Source organism: Phalacrocorax aristotelis, chromosome 10, assembly GCF_949628215.1.
Source record: "Phalacrocorax aristotelis chromosome 10, bGulAri2.1, whole genome shotgun sequence".
In the NCBI taxonomy this organism is placed as follows: domain Eukaryota; kingdom Metazoa; phylum Chordata; class Aves; order Suliformes; family Phalacrocoracidae; genus Phalacrocorax; species Phalacrocorax aristotelis.
Genome location: NC_134285.1, coordinates 21,636,730 through 21,656,730, shown reverse-complemented (window position 1 = coordinate 21,656,730; position 20,001 = coordinate 21,636,730). Strand labels below are relative to the sequence as shown.

The 20,001-nt window shown below is 44.8% G+C and overlaps 2 protein-coding genes across 5 annotated transcripts in view; one reads left to right on the top strand and one right to left on the bottom strand.

Annotated features, from left to right (window-relative positions):
- The window catches only part of ZFYVE1 (zinc finger FYVE-type containing 1), a 28,375-nt gene extending 22,942 nt beyond the window's left edge, over positions 1-5,433 (bottom strand). The window contains exons 1-3 of one of the 2 annotated variants that reach the window (XM_075105708.1): positions 5,045-5,433; positions 4,252-4,455; positions 3,579-4,115 (exon numbers count right to left, since the gene is read on the bottom strand). In XM_075105708.1, coding sequence (XP_074961809.1) covers positions 3,579-4,076 — 498 coding nt within the window. In that variant the 5' untranslated portion in view covers positions 4,077-4,115; positions 4,252-4,455; positions 5,045-5,433. Of the gene's footprint in view, positions 1-3,578; positions 4,116-4,251; positions 4,456-5,044 lie in introns of those variants that run through there. The other variant, XM_075105709.1, reaches the window with a different exon arrangement.
- A 5,773-nt stretch (positions 5,434-11,206) lies between these two features.
- The window catches only part of RBM25 (RNA binding motif protein 25), a 34,544-nt gene continuing 25,749 nt past the window's right edge, over positions 11,207-20,001 (top strand). For 2 of the 3 annotated variants that reach the window (XM_075105706.1, XM_075105704.1), the window contains exons 1-2: positions 11,243-11,441; positions 18,562-18,682. In XM_075105706.1, coding sequence (XP_074961807.1) covers positions 18,577-18,682 — 106 coding nt within the window. In that variant the 5' untranslated portion in view covers positions 11,243-11,441; positions 18,562-18,576. Of the gene's footprint in view, positions 11,442-18,561; positions 18,683-20,001 lie in introns of all 3 variants that reach the window. The other variant, XM_075105705.1, reaches the window with a different exon arrangement.

The window sequence follows — 20,001 nt, the reverse complement described above, 5'->3', positions numbered from 1 at the left end:
CAAACAGAGATTTAAAATGGGACCTTTCCTGACTAAGTGGATTTGAAACAAGCACAAGAAGCCCTCAGCTTTCTGAGCTTATGGTTATGTCTGCAAAGCGCAGAAAGCTCCAAAGTAGCTCTGAGCAGGCCAGCACATCTGTGCAACATGGCACAAAGACAATTATGCAGATCCAGAATTATCATAGCTGTATCAGGGCAGTGCTAAGCCTAAAGCTGAGAATCTCCACCTCCTAGCTAAATTAATTTTCTCAGGCACAGCTCCTTACGGGTTAATCCACATTGCTTCTGGATCTGGAACTAGCTCAGTCACTGCTTACACACTATAAATGTCCTCCAGTTTCAGAGCTACCACCTCCAAGAAGCCAACAGGAACAATGAGATGAAATATAACCACTTGAGCTTAACTCCTCCAAGTTCCAAAGGAAACTAAAAAGAAAAATCTCTGCCTTGTGTTCCCATCCCATTGAACTACTTTGAAGTTAGAGGTTTGTAAACATGTATACATTGGTGAGTATCTCGATCCATTGTGTTTGCTCAGCAGCATAACTAGTTCTGCCTCATTTTGTAGGACTGTCACTAACATTGCTGTGGCAGAACCTACCACTGATGGCAAATCAGGAGTTTCCTCTCTTACTTCCTAATGCAAAAATCTTCAAGTTCCAAAGGTCAGAGAACAGGTGGTTAAAGATAGGTGGACTCCATAAATCTGCTAAATCCTTCTCCTGCCTGCTCAAGCCTAAAAAGTCACACACCCTCAAACGCTGAGTCTCCTCATTTCAGTTTACTACTCTTTTGGCATTTTTGGACAAAAAGTTGGTTTAAATAAAGAACATTCTAAGGATTTCTCCCCAGGTAATCAGCAATAATCTTGCTAAGGACAAGTACAAAAGAAGAGACTGAGGTTCACTTTTCTATAGCTCAACTGGCTGTTAGGTATTATCAAGAGCAAAAGACACTACAGAAGATGTCTTCAGAGCCAGCTAGTCATCTGACAGCCCTCTTTAAATAAAGGTCCTCATGCTCACTAGCAGAAACATCACTACAATAGCAAGCACTCTTTAAGTTCCAGCTGCCAGAAAATACTTTAATTGCAAACTCCCAAACTGCTTTAAGACTGCCTGTGAGATGTCACGTAAGTATTCAGCTATGAGGAAGAAAAGATCACCCCAGATGGAAGAGCTCTGATTCAACATCTTGATAGTGAAGCAAGATCATGTTTGGAGAACTTTTTCAACCCTGTTGTGATCAAATTGCTATGATCTGATAAAGGACTATTGCTATCCTGATAAGGATCTTGGCTTTATTGCCCATGACATTTAAATAGCAATGCACTTGCTCGCAAGACGCAGCCAAAAGTCTGCTTCAATAAGGCTTACAGATTCGCAAGTATAAAGATAACTTAAACTGGTACAACCACACACAGCCACAGCTTCCAAACAGCTTTCCAGGACAGCCCCATTCTAAGGCATTTCAGAGCTTGCTCTAGTGGCTAGATGAAGATTATTGAAAAGTCTGCATCTTAAAGTAATAGTTGCATCAGCCACGCATTACAAGGAAATGTGTGTGTATGCTTAGGAGAGGCATACAAACTTAGGACAGGCATACAAACTTAGGACTGCCACTACACCTGAAATTCAGTCACTCAGTTTACAGTCACTGGTGTCATGCATAGTGTTTTCTATGTCAGTGCATTGTAAAGACTGTCACAGAACCACAGAATGGCAGGGGTTAGAAGGGACCTCTGGAGGTCTTGTCCAACCCCCCTGCTTGAGCAGGCACACCCAGAGCAGGGGGCACAGGGCTGCGTCCAGGCAGTTCTGAATGTCTCCAGAGAAGGAGACTCCACAGCCTCTCTGGGCAGCCTGTGCCACGGCTCTGTCACCCTCACAATAAAGAAGTTCTTTCTCATGTTTAGCTGGAACTTCCTCTGTTCCGACTTGTGCCCCTTGTCCTGTCTTTGGACATCACTGAAAAGAATCTGGTCCCATCCTCCTGACTCCCACCCTTTAGATATTTATAGGTATTGATGAAGTCCCCCCTCAGCCTTCTCTTCTCCAGGCTGAAAAAACCCAAGTCTCTCAGCCTTTCCTCATAACGGAGATGCTCCAGTCTCCTGATCATCTTCATAGCTCTCCGCTAGACTTGCTCGAGCAGTTCCACATCGTTCTTAAACTGGGGAGCCCAAAACTGGACACAGTACTCCAAATGTGGTCTCACTAGAGCAGAGTAGAATGGGAGGATAACCTCCCTCGACCTGCTGCCACACTCCTTTTAATGCAGCCCAGGATACTGTTGGCCATCCTTTCCTCCCTTTCCCCTCCAAAAGCCATAAGAATTTGTCAGTCAGTACACCTGAACTGACCAAAATGTGACTCAAGCACCTTGCATCTATTCTACACTATAATATAATTAGTTTACATATATACACACACAAAACCACTATTCTATAGTACAGAATATATACGAGATACTTAAGTCACATTTCCTCGCAGTGTATGGCAGACACTTTGACTGTTACTACAATGGATACAAGTAACTAATCTACCAACAATCAGAATATCATCACAATTCTTTTTACCACTGATAGCATGAATTAGAGCAACCAGATATTGAGTCTCCATGTGACTACACATTTTCTTTCAGCGTCCCCTGACTGAGGTTTAACATGAGGGGTGCAAAAAGGAAGCCAGAACACAAAGCTGAATTTTTAGCTGTGTAACTAACCTGCCCTGTGACTTCAACATGTTGCTGTTTTAACATTTGTATTTTTACACTGTAAAGTGCTTACACTCACCAAATGTAAGGGCCAACATAAGAGTTAATTAACTCCATATATTGAATGCTAGACTCCCTAAAATAACTCCTCCCAAGAGGCTGTTCCCAGTCAATTGTATTTCTATCATTATTAGCAGCAGGACTACTCCAAATTGAGGGCCAATTTTGCCCTCCTTCAGCAAAAAGGCTAACATGGAATGTTTGTGTCAAGCAATATACCTTAACCCTGGTGTCTGCAGTCTTGGATGGTACACTTTGGACCCTTATTTCTACTTTATCCTATTCCTAAAAATCAGATGGATTTACTGATGCTAGGAGGGTCGCAGGGGCCTGTAGCCTTGCATTAGCACTGCTTGGTACAGTGCCTACTCCTAGTCATATGGTAGGAGATTGGATGCCAGCACTCCCATTTGCAGAATATCTACTGCAATCCTCTCAGTTGAATTTTGTTCAGGAATGATCAGCATCCTGCACAGAGAGCTCTTATCTTGGTTGTATGTGTCTCCATACAGAGTAAATTCTTTCACCAGCTTCGCTTACCAAGCCTTACAGGAGGCTCTTGCCACACATAAGGTTTTAATGAACTTGACCTTCTGAGAAACTCGTGAGCAAGGCCGCTCCAAGGCACTGTGTCCTTTTGGCCCAAGACACTCACTTAGTGCCTCTTAACTGGCTATCCCCATTTCGTTACTGTTGTTGCCAGTTACACTTCAAGGATTAATCATGCATCGCAGCACCCTGTTAGACTAAGGTAGAAACTACAGGATCTCACCCATTCAAACAAGCTGCAGTAGTTCTTACCTGAATCTCCTCAGTTTCATCCACCAAGAGGAAACTCACAACTTTCTCTGTCATCTTCCTTCTCTTGGTCTCCTCATCCATCCCTTCCTCCTCTTCCTGCTCTAAGGCTTTGCCAGCATGGTACACAGTGACAGGGTGTTTCCTTCTGTTCCCCCCTGCATGTGTTCTCTTCTGACACTCCACGCAGAGGTTGATTTTGCACACCTGGCACCTCACTGCTGCTATCTGTCTCGAGCCCGTCATACTGGCATGCATTATGTTCCCATTGGCACCCTTGCAGGAATCACAGTACGGGACATGGCCGGGCCTTATACGGGTCCGTTCGTGGTTCCGTAACCTTTCCGGCTGATGCAGCTCTTCTTCGCAACGCTGGCACTGTAGGCTCCTGCACTCGTCACACTCAAAGATTGCTTCATCTGTCCCACTGCAAACGTAGCTTTCCTGGCACAAGAGTGTTGTGTTCTGTCCTTTCTCTGCAGTTTGCGTGTGGGCGCTCATCTTCAAATTTCTTTGAAGCAATGTTTTTCCCTCCTGCTTCTGTTTTGAACAATGATATGTTTAAGCGTCATTTGCAAATTTAGTATTTTCTCAGGGGAAAGAAACACAACAGGAATTCTGCCCTCACTTAATTTTAAATAATTAATAGATGTTTCTGTAAGATTCATACACTGACCTGCCTCTCAGGAAGAGTCTTGTTAAGAGCAAACGAAGGCTTCTTTCTCCAAAATAAACTTAAACAAGGTGGCTGGTATCACATATCATTATACCAAAATGCTGGTGCACATTCTTTCTCCACTTAGCCGTATAACATATTTTAAGCAATGTGATAAAAAAAGCCCCAGTCTGGTGTACTTCAGCAGATGGGGCAAGTATTTCCCTGAAGCAGAGAACAGAGGGAGACGGTGACACAGAGGCAAAAGTGGCATTAGAAACGCACATAGATGTACACACACAGAATTATGTCAATACTAGAAAATTCTCTGCTTTCGCTCCCCAGCTAAGCTCCTCCTTCAGAGTTCACAGTATTTATTTGCTGGGAATTTCCTGATGTGCTTCACCAGACAAACAGAAATCCGCTCTCTTTGTAACGCCGGGTAACGATCGCTACCGCGGCCAGGCGGACGAGACAACGGATTTTCTCCCTCTCTCCGACCCAAGTTGCCGAAGCGGGCTCTCAAACCCGGCGCCCGCCGAGGGCAGGCTGCACACCGAGCCGCCTTTGTCCGGACCCGCCGCCGCCTCCCGGCGGTGCGGGGCCCCGGCCCTACCTCCCCAGCCCGCCCCGGGCCGACCCTTGGCCCCCCCGCCCCGGGGCGGGGTGGGCAGACCCGGCCGGCACCGCTGCCCCGCGGCGGCCGGGACTTGCGGCTGGGCCGGGCGGGGGCGGCGGGCGGCCCCCCGCCAACCGGCCGCCCTTACATAACAGCGGCACCGGCCGGCGCCCCGCTCGCGCTCCCCGCACCTACCTGGGGCCGCGCCGCGCCCCGCCCGCCGCCCTCCTCTTCCAGGGGAGGAAGGCGGAAGCCCCCGGCTTCCTCCCGCCCGCCAAGCGGCGGTGGGGCCGGGAACAAAGGCGGCGCGGCACCGGGCGCCGCGCTATTGTTTACAAGTCGGCGGCCGCCTTTCTTCCCCTTCCTCCCGCCGGCACCCGGTGACTAAGGAGTCGGGTCGGGTCCCGGCCGCGGCTTCCTCCTCCTCCTCCCCGACCCCTCCGCGCCCGGGGAGGGTGTCCCGGTTCTCCTCCCCCAGGGGCCGGGGCGGCCACCCAACCATGAAGGCGAGTCCCCCGGGAGGACTGAGCGGGGCAAGGACCGGCGCCCCCGCCGCCCTCCACCCGCTCCCCTCCTTGTCAGCTGATGGTGGGGAACTTCAGGGTTATTTTCTCACCGGGAAGGCGGGAGGCGGGGCGGCGCCGGCACGCCGGGAGCTGTAGTCCGGAGCGCCTCCTCACGGAGAGCCGCCGGCGGACGGCAGGCCGTGGCGGGAGCCGCCGTGGCGCCTGCTGGGAGGTGTAGTTCCTGTGCCGCCGGGGCGGCGGGAAGGGGCGGCGGGGCCCGACGTGTTGTTCGCGGAGCGGAGCAGGGAGAGTGGTTAGTGGGGCCGGGGGGGGCGGTGAGTGGCCGCGGCGGGGCTGAGGGCGCTGCGCCTCCGGGGGCGTTACGAGGGCGAGCGGCGGCCCCCTCGAGGGGGCACGGTGCTCCTGGCCCTTTCCCACCCCCCCGGGGCTTTTTCCTTCCTTTGCTTTATTTTTGTCCCGTGTTCCCCTGAGGGCAAGCGGGCAGGCGGGCCACCCTGCGCTGGGGAAGTAGCACCCAGCAGGTGTTTGAGGGATGAAATTCACAGCAAAGCTCTTTCCTTCCATCTGGAGAGCCTCCCAGGCCTTGAGGTCTGGTAAATAAGCAGTTCACAGTGTTCGTGTGAGAGTAAGCCAGGCTCCCAGCTTGCTTCTGCCACGCACGCATTTAAACAAAGTCTCGACAAGGAGTGAATTGTAGAATGTCCTGAGTTGGAAGGGACCCACAAGGATCGTTGGGTCCAACTCCTAACCCTGCACAGGACAACCCCAAATTCACACCATGTCTCTGAGGTCATTGTCCAAGGGCTTCTTGAACATTGTCGGGCTTGGTGCCATGACTCCCTCCCTGAGGAACCTGTTCCAGGGCTCCACCACTCTCTGGGGGAAGAACCTTTTCCTAATACCGAACCTAAACCTCCCCTGGCACATCTTCTTGCCATTCCCTTGGGTCCTATTGTTGGTCACCGGAGAGAAGAGACAAGCACCTGCCCCTCCTCCCCTTGTGAGGAAGCTGTAGACGGTGAGTGCCACCAGCCACCATCGTCCTTTTTTGTGGTGGTAGCTACAGCCCGTGGGTGAACTGCCACCATTTATTTAGCTGAAAGAGACTACGTATCTGAAATAGAAGCTCAGGACTGCCAAAAAAAAGGCAGATTCACGGTCAGAAACTGGAGATACGGAACCGGGTAGGGATGGTCAAAGAAGCCCCATGTTAAGGGAGCAAGCTCAGCCAGCAACGGCTCCAGTGAACTTTCGGCTCATGGTACTGGCTGGAAAGGGCAGGGTGCTACAAGAAAAGGAGAAGTTATCTTTCATTGGCTGTACATGTATATGAAAATTTATTTAAATCTTACGCAAAAATATTTTTGTTGTAGCATAGCCAGTGCACGAGCAATTTTTCTTCTAAAGTAGCTAGAGTTTTTGGCTGGGTGCTTGGATCAAATGCTAATGGTTACCTCACTGGACAAAGGAGATGCATGGTTTCACTTTACCTGTTGATAACCACACGAAGGCAGCTATAAAGTACCCTGTTGTTTGGTCCTCTGGTTTGGTTGTGTACAAATAATTTTGAGAGGGAGCCAAATTACATAACTGGGTATTCGCATAGACACCAGTGACTGCGAGTTTACCTTCTGTAAGGTGAAGTATCATCATTTCACAAAACTGAGCTGGCAGGACCAACTACTACAAAAATGAGGCATCAGTGAGGTTCCTAACACTTGGAGTGACTGAGGCCCTGTCAGAACTCCAGTGTATCGCTGAAGTACTTTTCTAATACTAAATTCTACTATATATATTTGTGTGACTAGGCGTAGACGTGGTTTATCTATTTCTCTTCTGTGCAGTTTAGTGATGATGAGTGACTGAAGATTGGCACAGCAACTGCCTTCCCTGTTCTCTTTCATACTATTACAATAATGTATTTTCACTCAGTATTTTGCAGAAAAGTTTAATCAAGAAGATTAACTAAGTAGACTGACATCTATAGGAATAAACTTCTGCTGAACCAAATGTCTTGAGAGTGAAAAAATCCTGGGCAGCCTATATATTTAATATATTTGGGGTAGAAACTTCTAAATCTCACAGGACTATTCATGGGAAGCCAAGGAATCAAATCAATGAGAGTTTGGCATCTAAGGGATTTTCCCCTAAGTGGCTGTATTCAGACTGGTAATGGGAGGGAGCAATTAAAGGGTATGAGGAATATAAGACAAAATCTAATTATTCATTTTGTGGTGTTAAAAAAGTACACTTGAAGGCTACTTTTATTTAAAATATTACAAAATGTACAAACATTGTTTCCTACTTCTCTCTCTCAGAAAAAGTGTGGCACTGCTCCTCCTGAAATAGGAAGTGTAGATTTAATTCCTCTTTTTAAATGCCCTGCTTATAACTGTACATTTGGTTTCTTTATAGGTAAAAAATCAATTCCATCTGCTCCTTGAAAACAGGTTTTACTGATTTCCATGGGAGTAACATAGCATATACTGACAAGACAGAAACCTGCACTGGATATAGCAGATGGGCAGTAAGGATCCAGGATCCCAGTGATTAGTCAGAGTTTTATAAAGACTGTACTCCTTCACCGCTGTAGTAGATCCTTTTTACCCAGTGATTCTGGAGCTGTGGACTAGAACTCTGTTCCACCCATAAAACATTTAAAATGATGCATAGTCTAGAAACCATCTGATCCCTGTACCCTGAGATGCTGCCTAGCATGTTGTCATGGTTTTAGTTGGGATAGAGTTGATTTTCTTCACTGTAGCTGGTACAGTGCTGTGTTTTGGACTTAGTATGAAAATAATGGTGATAACACACTGATGTTTTAGTTGTTGCTGGGTAGTGCTTGTGCTAGTCAAGAACTTTTCCAGCCTCTCATGCTGTGCCAGAAGAAGCTGGGAGGGGAGGGGGCACACCTAAGAGAGCAGATTCAAACTGGCCAAAGGGATATTCCATATAATATAATGTCATGCCCAGGATATTAACCGGGAGGAGCTGGCCGGGGGCAGGGGGAGGCAGTGATCACGGCTCAGGGACCAGCAGCGTCGGTCAGCAAGTGGTGAGCAGTTTTATCGCTTGTGGGTTTTTTTCCTTTTTATTATTATTATCATAACACTAATTATAATTACTATGTCATTTTAATTATTAAACAGTTCTTAACCCACAAGTTTTCTTGCTTTTGCTCTTCTGATTCTCTCCCCTATCCCACAGGGGAGTGAATGAGCAGCTGCATGCTGTTTAGTTGCTGACTGGGGCTAAACCACAGCACATGTTTGGAGTGACTTCTCAGGCTTGAAATGCAAAACAATCTGCAGGCATAAAGAACACCTCTTTTAATTTTGGTCTTAGTTTCAAAAGCCATCTACTGCACTCTTCTTGGATGGCTTAAGCATGAAACTCTGGAGTCTGCAATGAGGAACTGAATAAAGTGAACTGTGATCAGTATCTGGAAAGTGGGATCTCAGTTTCATAACTGAAGGGTAAAAAGGTAACATAGGTTTAGGGTTACATAATTCTAAAATTCAATAGCAGAAAGAGTAGAGATGTGGAAGTAGCTATTTTTACTGGATGCTTCTGATGCTATTCTTCCTTGACTAGGAAGGATACTGGAGGCTAAAGTTCATGATTTGTACAAGGGCAGTAAATGCAAAATGGTTGATTTCCTTGGCTGAACAAAATAGATGAATGCCTAAATCAGGAAAGCCTTTGCAATGTTTCCTGTAAATAGAAAGGCTTGTTACAGCAGTAGGAGTGTGTTTGGATTTCACATTTCTTTTTCAAAGCGGGTTACAGTTTCCATCTGAGACAGCAGCATAGAAACAGGAAACTCAGAAGATTCTTTTTATGCCCTTTCTTTTCCTTGGTTTTCCTGCAAGTTGCAAAATGAGCATCATTTTTAACTGCCTAGGTATGTTTATAAATTATTTTAAATATTAACAGTAGTCAGTATTGCAGTTACTAAATTTACATTAGTTGAAGGGAAATATGCAGGCTGAGTGGAATGGGTTGTAATTAATAGAAAGCAAAAATACTGTTTCTGAAAGGCAAAGGAATTGCATTCAATCCTGAAGTATTTTGTAAATCTGCTACTGCTAAAAAATTTACCTTTGCACATCATCTTTTAAAGCAAGGTGATAAGCAGGACCTTATCCCAGCTCAGCTGTTGACTGTTCAGTAGCACCTATGACATCAGTCAAGTAGATTTAATCTGCTTTGTACTGAAGGAGTGACCAGTGTCTGCTTTGAATGTTTTTCTTGCCATTACAGGTGGAGGGGATTGTTTGCCATTAGACTCTGGTCTTTTGAGCACTTTTCCTTAAACAGTGTATATAAACAGTGAAAAATATAATATAGAGATAGTAAGACTTTATTTTCCCCTAGCTGATCCAAAGTGTTTTAAACAAGCTTTGTACACATATGCTTATGTTGTGGTCTACCTCATTATCATCTGTAGGACTCCCTTATTTCCATTCACAGTCACTTCCTCTTTTCATTTGCAATTGCTTGCCATCATTGTGGTAACTACAGCAATTACTATCTGGTATGTCATGTTGGGGGAAATTGTATGTATAAAATTGCCTTTTAATGTAGTCTAAATGCTTAAGTAGGTCAGGGAAAATACCAGTTGTAGACCACAGCTAGGCCTAACTGCTTTATAGTACAGTAATATCTTTTTTGCTGAGCATATGGCAGCCTAAGATAGTGGCATTTGCTCTTTTTGTGCTGTAAATCTTTAGGTTTTTTTCAGCAGAGATACAGCCTTCCACAAAAGCCAACCGTATGCTGGGCTGCATCAAAAGCAGCGTGGCCAGCAGGTCGAGGGAGGGGATTCTGCCCCTCTGCTCTGCTCTGGTGAGACCCCACCTGGAGCCCTGCGTCCAGCTCTGGAGCCCTCTGCACAGGAAGGACATGGACCTGTTGGAGCCGGTCCAGAGGAGGCCACGAAAATGACCCGAGGGCTGGAGCACCTCTCGTCCAAGCACCGGCTGAGAGATTTGGGGGTGTTCAGCCTGGAGAAGGCTGTGGGGGGACCTGATTTTACAGCCTTTCAGTACTTAGAGGAGGACTATAGGAAAGATGGGGACAAACTTCTTAGCAAGGCCTGTTGTGATAGGACAAGGGGTAATGGTTTTAAACTAATAGAGAGTAGGCTTAGACCGGATATAAAGGAAAAATTTTTCACAGTGAGGGTGGTGAAGTGCTGGCCTGGGTTGCCCGGAGAGGTGGTAGACACCCCTGGAAACATTCAAGGTCAGGCTGGACGGGGCACTGAGCAACCTGATCGAGTTGAAGATGTCCCTGCTCACTGCAGGGGGGTTGGGCTAGATGACCTCTAAAGGTCCCTTCCAACCCAAACCACTCTGTAAGTCTATATTTTTGCATCTCCTGACCGTAAGACTGATACTTGGTTTAGCTTTCTAGGCTCCTAGAATTTGCTAAACGCAGTGCAACACGTCTCCCCTCGCTACGAGTAGCCGTCGGGTTCATCCCGCGCCTACCACTGTCGCGACTAAGCCTGGCCAAAGAGCGCGGGAGCGGGGAACGTCACCCCGGGCTAACCGGGGGGGGAGAGGAGCCCGTGCTCACCCACAGTGGGAAGCTGTCGGGAGCTGCCGCCGCCAATCACCCCGACTGATAGTGTTTCACCTCAAGATGGCGAAGCCGCGGGCCGGCCCCACGCGCGGCGCAGCGCCACCTTAGTCCCCAGCAAAAATGGCGGCAGCGCAGACGCCTTTCTTTTTTCGCCCTTCCTGCCTTTCTAGCCACCGCCGCTCTATGGTTGTGCGCGTTATTGTACGGGCGCCGAGCGGGGGGACGCTCTGGCACCTCTGCCTCTATGGTGGCGCGGCGCGGTGCAGGTCGGGCTGTCGCCGGAAGGGGTGGATCACATGACCCCGCGCAGAGCAGCGGCGGCGGCTCAGCGAGGTGTGTTCGCGGCCTAGTGGCACCCCCGGGGCCTCCCAGCCGGGCCCAGTGGCTTCCCCCGACACCATCCCCGGCCCGCGCCGCTCGGAGGGGCCGCGGCGGCGCTGTTCCGGACGCGGCTCCTGGTCCGCGGCGAAGGGGTGAGAGGCGAAGGACGGTGGGGGTATGAGGCGGGGCGGGAAGGCGGCGGCGCTTCGGCCGCCCGCTGAGGGGAGGCGCGGCCCGGGCCGGGTCCCGGGGTGAGGCCGCTCCTCGGCGTGGAGGCGGGACGGGACGGGAGAGTGGCCTCGGGGCGGCGCTCGCGGGAGAGCGGCGGGGCTGTTCGCTTGCTCTCCCGCCCAGCAGGCGTGGGAGTCCCTTCCGCCTCCCGGAGGCGCGGCGGGCGCCGGGCAGGGCGAGCGCTCGGCCCGGGGCTCCGTCCGCTCCCGCCAAGCGGGCGAGGGCCTCCTCACGCCGCGGGGCCGCCGCGCCCGGCGCCCGCCTGGGCCGGGCCACGGGCGGGGCTTGGCTTCCCGGCGTCCGGGAAACGGGTCATGCGAGGAGGCGTTCTTCGGTGTATCGCGGCGGGGAAGCTGATGTCCCTGGTGTGGGCTGGGCCAGTCGTCTGAAAATACGTGTTAGGAGCTTGTGCGTAAAAGAATCAGAGTGATTCATCCGCGTCAGAAACAGTTGTGATGTGTATATCGGCATGTTTTCCTCATGGTAATTTTCCATTATAGATAAAGACCTTTGTCCCCCTGAAGGAAAAGAGGGGTGGTTTTGTTTAAATACAGAAAACATCCCGGACACGACTTTTTTTTTTTTTTTTTTTTTTGTAATAGCTCTTACAGGGGTTTACAGGAAGTGAAATCTTAAAGTTGTATTGTTGTCAGTCTGTTCAGATTAAAATGCATGCACACGAATTTTTAGTAATTTTTTTGCAGGGCGGGAAAACATTGCTCAGGTGTTGCATCAGCATTTATGGACAATGGTGTAGACAAACTCAAAGAAGGAAGAACAGGAGGGTTTCTTACTTCCCCTGTAAAGGGGTGGCATTGTACATAGTGCTTCATGTTTCTTTGCTTCTGTCTCTCAAGTGCCCGTTCATATAAATGTAATGCCACAGCCATGTTTCTGTTTTGGGAAGAGTTAAGAGCAAAGTAATAGTGGAAAGCCACTTATTTGACGGACCAGGGCTTTTTAAGTGTGCAGAGGGACAGATCTAGGAACTATGTGAAAGATTTTAAAGTTCTGGTGACATGCTTAATGCAGGCCTAGTTCAAGGGCTTTCAGACCGAGACTTTGGATTGGATAAGCATGTTAATTTTGGGGTTGCTTCATAATAATGGTTTGGGATGCAGCTTGTTTCATAGCAGTTACTGAACACTTTCTAGATCACCTCTGAAAATGAGGCTTGAGCAAATACTAGTTTTGTGTGTTCAGAAATAAATATATTTAGAAAAATCTATAATCTGTTTTATCTCTCCCTATGCCTGTTGTGTTTGACGTTGATGCCTTGCTTATCTGCAGGCAATTTTGGAGAAAACTGTAGGCCTCTGTGAGAAAGTGGACATTTTCACTGAGAAAATCTGTTGGCTTGAAAGAAAAGATTTTTCTATTAAGAGAGTTTTGGGGTTTTTTGTGAGAAGCAGTAATATAAGCGAGATCTCTGACGGGTGACAAACTATGAGGTTATTTTTATAATGAAACTGCTTAAAAATTTATACATCATATAGAGACTGATGTAAAAGCCTAGGTGATAGTACTGACTTTAATAGGTTGGTTTACCATATATGTTTTTTTCCAACTGTTTCTGAAAAATGCTTTTGTTGCACAGCTGCACCAATCATATGATACAAAATGTATAAAATACTTTGTCATAAATTAGAGGAAATTATTATTCACTCTCTGCTGCACAGATATTGACATTAGAATCAAATACCAAAACATGGTATGATTCTAATTCTTAAAAAGCATTAGAAACATTTTCATGTGTGAAAGCTTTTTTTATAGGGACACTTCAGTGAAACATAACAACATGGATATATAAATCAAATGTCTTGGTATAACATCCCTTTAACCAGGGTGTTACTAAATAGCATAGTGTTACAGACTTACCATAGGTGTGGATTTTGGCCAGTGCTCTTGTAATCTAAATATTAAGATTATAGTCAAATCTGAACTGTAGCTGATTTAAAAAAATAATAATCGAAAAAAAAATCGAAAGTTTTGCGCTTATTCTGCCTTATTTGATGAACTACCTTGCACAGCTATTTTGTGCAACTTATTCTAGACTAAGCCTACAGATTTTTTTATGATGCAGAAGAATTGTGTTGGCAAAATGTTGAAGGGAAGTTAGAATGAGACAAAATGAAATCAAGCTAGATCAGCCATACTGTCACTGCTGTTATGACACTACATGTATGTATTCTTAAAATGCATTAAGTTTTTTTAAGTATTAAGACTTCAGGATTTTTACAGTTATTTTAAACTTTGTTTAGTATAACAGCAGCTCAGCAGTAAGTAATGTATCTGTTTCACGGGGGACTTAGCTGTTTTGAAAATGGTTAAAATATTTTGCAAGTTTTTAAATAAAAGTTCTGATGTGTAAATACAGAGATACTAAGGAGATAAATCCTGCGACAGTGGTAGAATTATGATGCTGCCCTGAGTAGGTGATACCATTGTCAGTTTAAAATACATTAGTTACCAGTGGTTTTCAATAAACTTATGTTCTCTTTGTGCCATACCTCTTCACCCCTTTATTAAAAAAACTGGAGTAAGTTAAAAAAAGGTTTAAAGAATACAATGATTTAAGAAAAAATAACATCAACGGTGCAGCCAGACCAGTACAATCTTACAGTCAGCCCTTCTCATTGGGACTTTTGGGAGTCAGAGATAATAAAGAAGCATGGGGCAGCGATGTCCAAGTGACAGTGGCCTTTGTTTCATAGTAATTCTGAGTTCTCTGTGGTCTCAGACACTTGAGTCCAGCATGCCCCCAGGCCAGCCCTGTGCACATGTTTAGTTGTGTGTCAGAGCTAGCATGCTTCTCAGGGACAGAGCTCCTGCCCAGCAGGGGTAGCACCGAGTCAGAATTAACAAGTCTCAGGGGACTTTACCAAACCTTAGAGCCATATGGGTATTCCTGTACTCTCTCCAAGTGTCAGAAGATTGGCGCAGGTGGCTCTGGATGGTGTTTGTTTCCACCAGGGCTTATTACCTCAGAAGAGCAGTATATGAAAGCAACTGAACTTCTTCTAGGCCAAAGTTGAACCTGCAATATTATAGCTGTGTTTGTGTAGCCCTTACTTTAGCTAATAGCTCTGGCTGGATTTGAGCTGGGGCTGCTTAGAGTAAGCTTAGATATTTTGCTATCCGTGACATCATTAATCTGCAGCTTACAAAAATTGCCCAAGGCTAATAAAGCGTGCACCTCCATTACTGTGTTAACTCAGTTCAGGAGTGTGCTTTCGAAGGAAGTCTCACAGTCCTCACTTGGGAAATCTTTTTTCACATCAGTTTGCACTATTCCAGTGGATGAGCTGGATTCCTTTTGAATGAAAATATACTGAAGAATGCATTCCTTCCTGCAGATCGGCATTTGTTCCAGTGGGGTGGACCTCCCCAGAACGTGTAGTGTGGACATTAGGGACTCAGCTTCATCTATTTTGTTTAACAGACCCCCTTCTGTTGAACTGCCCTGCTTGCTTGCACGGACATAGCCTAAATTGGCTACACTTCGTGTCAGAGACCTGACAGAAATCCGTCATTTTGGGAGCTGAAGATGTCATTATTTCTCTATTTCGAATGGTTTTGGGCCAGATGTTCACTGCTTTTCTTATCCCTGTGTCTTTGGGACCACTGAAACATTCACACAAATTAATCTCACACTTAGAGCTGCTAGTTAAAATGAAGCTGTCAGGAATGCTGCTTACATCCAGTTTCACTTGAGGCAGTTTCATAAGTCCACTGAGGTTTTAAAAATACCTCAGGACTCTTTAGTTCCTTACACATTTGAATGTATTTGCATATATAGTACTGAGACTACAGTAAATGTATCAGACACTGGTCACTGAACTGTACTGGCAGGGTAGTAGGACAGTCTGCAGAAAAGGTCAAGATAGTGTTCCTGTGATTTCTACAAGTGTATTCTACCGAGGCCCACCTTAGCATCTTTTAAATTTCCATACCTACCGCTTGGTTTGTAGCTGCTTATAAACTTGATGTTAGAGGCTCCTCTGACTGCTAGAAGAGTATGTTTCTTGTGTGTTCTCTAGCTGCTGGCAGAAAAAACATGCTATGTGGTTCCTTTCCTTGTAGCATCTTAGCTGCTGCAGGGAAGTGGATGCATCTTCCTCTCTTGTCCAGACCTCTCATTTCTCCAGTGAGAAGTTTCAGTCTTGGTGTCTGTTCATCCTCACAGTTTTTATAACAGAGAATTAAACTGTTCTGCCAGCTTCATGTTGGTACATACAGTAGCAAGGAAGAGGCCAAGGCTTTCTTTAATGCTAGCGTTGGTCTTCAGTGCCACAGACAGCAGAGGTGCTAGGATTGGTCCACACAAGAATTAAGTCAGTAACAGGGCAGCTTTCTAGCAACTATGAAAGTAACTGTGCATCTATGGAAGAAATAAGAACAGAGTGCTTCAAGTAAAACAGATTGTTGAAGCCCTACAGATAATGGTGTTTCACATCCACCTGACTAGAAGATTGAAGGATGAAGTTTGATCTGTTCTAATTGCCTTGTTCCTTCTATGCAGTAACAATTATTTTGTTGACTGCTAAATCTTTGCTTTTTAAATTTAAATTAAAAAAACCTCACAGCTTTGCCTGTGTGCATTGACATACACTGACTATGATATGTTTCAGCATCTTTTAACTCAAAGAACTGCTTCACCTCTTAGTCTCTAGGCTTATTTTTAGCTTCTCCAAAATGGTGTCTCAGATAAAGTGCTTATCGGAGTGAGAGAAGGGACTGCACCTACAGGCAGCCTGGAAAATTACTTCCCCAAATGTTCTTTTTTGTTTAACAGACCATTCCTTAATGTCTTGTGGACCTCAGGTGGTGTAATGCTATTGCAGCCTGTTTAGAACCATCTCATACCTAAGAGCTTATTACTCTACCATCCTGCCCCAAAACAGCTTTGAATTTTGTCCAGTTGTCTATCAGCTTGCGATATAGATAAGGACCGAGGGCCTTAAAGATCTTAATTTTCTGCCTTCCCTGGGACCCTTGGCTGTTTGTTTTTTTTTTTTTGTGAACAAGTTTCAAATAGTGATATCAAGGTGGATAAGGGAGTTCTGTTCCCTTCCATACCACCCAAGTTTCAGGTTCAAGAGGAATGTGCACATAGTCTGAAGAGACAATAAACAATGTTCTTCCCAACGTGATATTTTGGCAATAGACCTTTGCTACTTTTCTTTGCCTGTTCAGTTTTACAAATTTAAGAACAACAGAAAGGAAGTGTGTTCTTAGGCATATGGATTCTAAGGGGGAGAAAAAAAGGTTTTATGTTTATTATATTTTATAAAATAATCTTTACTGAACAGTTGAAGGAATGCTTGCATTTGCTGTCTTGTTTCTTCTGCTATCTTAGGCCTTATGTCACAGGAGCGTTTATTTTTAATCCTGGTGACATGTTGATGAATGCCCTTTGAGGCCAATTAACGAATGCCATCATCACGATCCTCTTGTAATTGATGTAGTTGTAAATGTGTCTTTGGGTGAATTACGGTATAGGGCCATATATGTGTTCTTACAGAAGAATAAATAAGTTCTGATGTTCAAACATATATTTGGGCTTCTCTTTCATCCTCTCCAGTCCACTATATGCATTTGTTTCTCGTAGCTGTTTCCAGACTCTGTGAGAATGAGGTTTTGCTACATGATTCTCTCATTTTTTCAGCTCTTTCAAATGTATCTACTGTTATGGTAGAGTATGGCTATTAGCTCTTACTTGTAGTATTTAAGACTATCATTAAGTACTTGCTCTTGTATATGTGTGGAAGGCACATCTGTCTCCAGCAAAGCTGGTTTTCTGTTTCTTTTGTGCTCATAAGATCAGCCAGGAAGCTGATCTTATGATCTACAGGTCTGTTGTATGTACCAGAATTTTGCTTATCGGAACACTTTTTCTCAAGGCAGCTTGCTTCAGTTTTGACTTGTGGCTGCCTGTTTGGAAAACAGTTGCAGTGAAGATACTGTACTGCAGGTTGTTAAGCAGTCTGTACAGTCCATTGAGAAATGCAGATGTTTGCACAGATAGCTAACTGGACTCCTGTCACTTGTGATAAGGTGTCTTTGTGATTCATATTCACACAGTCCAGTGTGTTTGAAGTCCTTTAGTGCTTCCTCACAGCAGTGTGAATGTATATGCTCAGCAGTAATATTGGTGACCAGTTTTCGTTTTGTTAGAACTGAGGGCCACCCTTTATTGAAGATGTGACCATGTAAGGATGCTGAGATAATACTGGAAGCAAGAATACCTGCCTTGTTAGTTGTGTTAAGAGTGATCTTGTTTATTATTATTGGGTGGTGTCTGTTCCAGGGTCAGTAATATGGACATAATAACGACCACCTGAATAGCAAATGATGTTAAAACAGTCTTTATTCTCCATGGTAGCATATTGACTCTCAGCTCGTGGGCTATTTCCAAGTTGAGCTCTAGAAGATGTGTGAACTGGAAAGTTAAAAATAGATCAGTCAATGCTCTTCCAAGCTCTGTCTGCTGGAATTGGGGATCTCCCCTCTGTTGTCTTAAATGCAGTTCCCACTAATGCTGAGCAGCATCAGGATGTCCCAGTTTTTCCTCTCATGTCGTTCCGCAGTTGTATTGTGTGTGATCATTTCTTGTACAAGATAACTACTTGCCTTATTTTTTTAATAATTTTTTAAATAATCCTGTATTACAGGATTACTTCTGTTTTCAGATACTGCAGAAGACAGCTTTATTTTAAAGGAACTGTACAAACTGTTAGATGCTGTTTAATTCGCATTCCTTTGAAACCGTTGGTATGGTGGAGTCAGATATAGTTTTGTTTTTCACTTCATTCTGAAACACTTCCCTAGAAGTGCTGTTTCTCATTGTGAAAGAAGACGACTTCTGCATTTGTAACTTAATGAATAGCAGGGGGAAAACCATTAAAAATAGTTTTAGTTTGTGGTTGAATGTCCATATAAAGATTTAAAATCGTTATGGACACCGATCACTTGCACTGCTTTTGTAATTCATGTTTGGGAACTGACTAGTACATGTTTTCTTTTCTATCTTTTTGACAGATTGTGACTGGAAGAATGTCTTTTCCACCTCATTTGAATCGCCCTCCTATGGGAATCCCAACGCTTCCCCCTGGGATCCCACCTCCACAGTTTCCTGGCTTTCCTCCACCTGTACCTCCTGGTAAGTTATGTTAGTATATGGAAGTGTTGCAGAAATAAATTTCCTTTTATTATTCTGAATTGTATTATTTACAGAAGTTCATGGCTCTTAATGTATTTCACTAACTGTGACTCATGTATGTTGCAGCTGAGTTTCTAGTCTAGCCACATATGGTGTCATGTGAGCAAGCTCCTTTTGGTCTACCAAAAACTCCTTACTTCTGACCAGAAATCAAAACATTAGATACAATACTGGACTTTGTCTTGGACTGTTTTTTTCAAGACTGAAGCTAGGTGATGATTTTTGTTAATGTTAGGTATTCTAAGAGCCATTGTGTTGACAGTAGACTATGATTTTCAATTCCTTTCAAATTAGCCATTGTAATAGCCTTTGGGAACACTTGGGTACACTGAGTATGTGTGGTGTGAAAATACAGGAGTAACTTTCAGGGACGGTCCAACTTCTTGCATTGTTTTTCTCCACTTTTTCATAAGTCCCACTTCTGCTTCCTACACACTTTCCTCCGCACATCTTGCAAACCTACTGTTATATTCCTCATTCCTTCTAATCTTCCCAAAATTAATGCCAACTTTTTTTTTTTTTTCATATCTGTAAGATCAGCCCTCTGTTTTTTGCACTGAGACTTTAATTTGTTGGTCTGGAACTACCTTCTTTCTGTCTGTGACCAGCATAGACAATGGTGACTGGAGGCAGGAGACCACAGAGCAAGTGGGAGAGGAATATATCAGAGAATTATCCCTTTAAAATTCATCAAAAGGACTGCAGAAAATAACTCATGTCTTTATGGTCTTAAGCTGTGTTGTGCACAAGTGTTTTGTAGACAATAAAGGCATTCAAAAACCAGATGGCTGAATTCAGGAATGGTTTGTGTGCATCCATTCATCAGGCTAATCCTTACTTGCATTAATTTTGCTAAACTTTTTTCCCTGACATCCATGAGATGTTATCTGGTTTCTACTAAAGGCAGGGTTTTTGATTAGGTAGCGTTCTGCCATCAAAAATTTCAGGTTAAATTTTAAAACCATACCTCTCATACGTAAACTGGAGCTAGTAAAGATACTAGTGTGAAAAACACCAGAAACTTTTAAAAATAACTTTCTGAATAATATTTTTAAATGCCTGATATAAATTTCTGCTGTGAACATTTGCTTCTTAATGTGCAACAAAGATCTTTTTGTTCTTGTGCTGTTTTGACTTCTTATATAAATAGTCTTATTTCAGTATTAGTAATCCAAACAGTATGTAGAGTGGAGGAGCCTGGTATTAGGTGAGAATTAAATTTTTCTTTGCACACTAGAAACATGATTTGCTTCCCCATG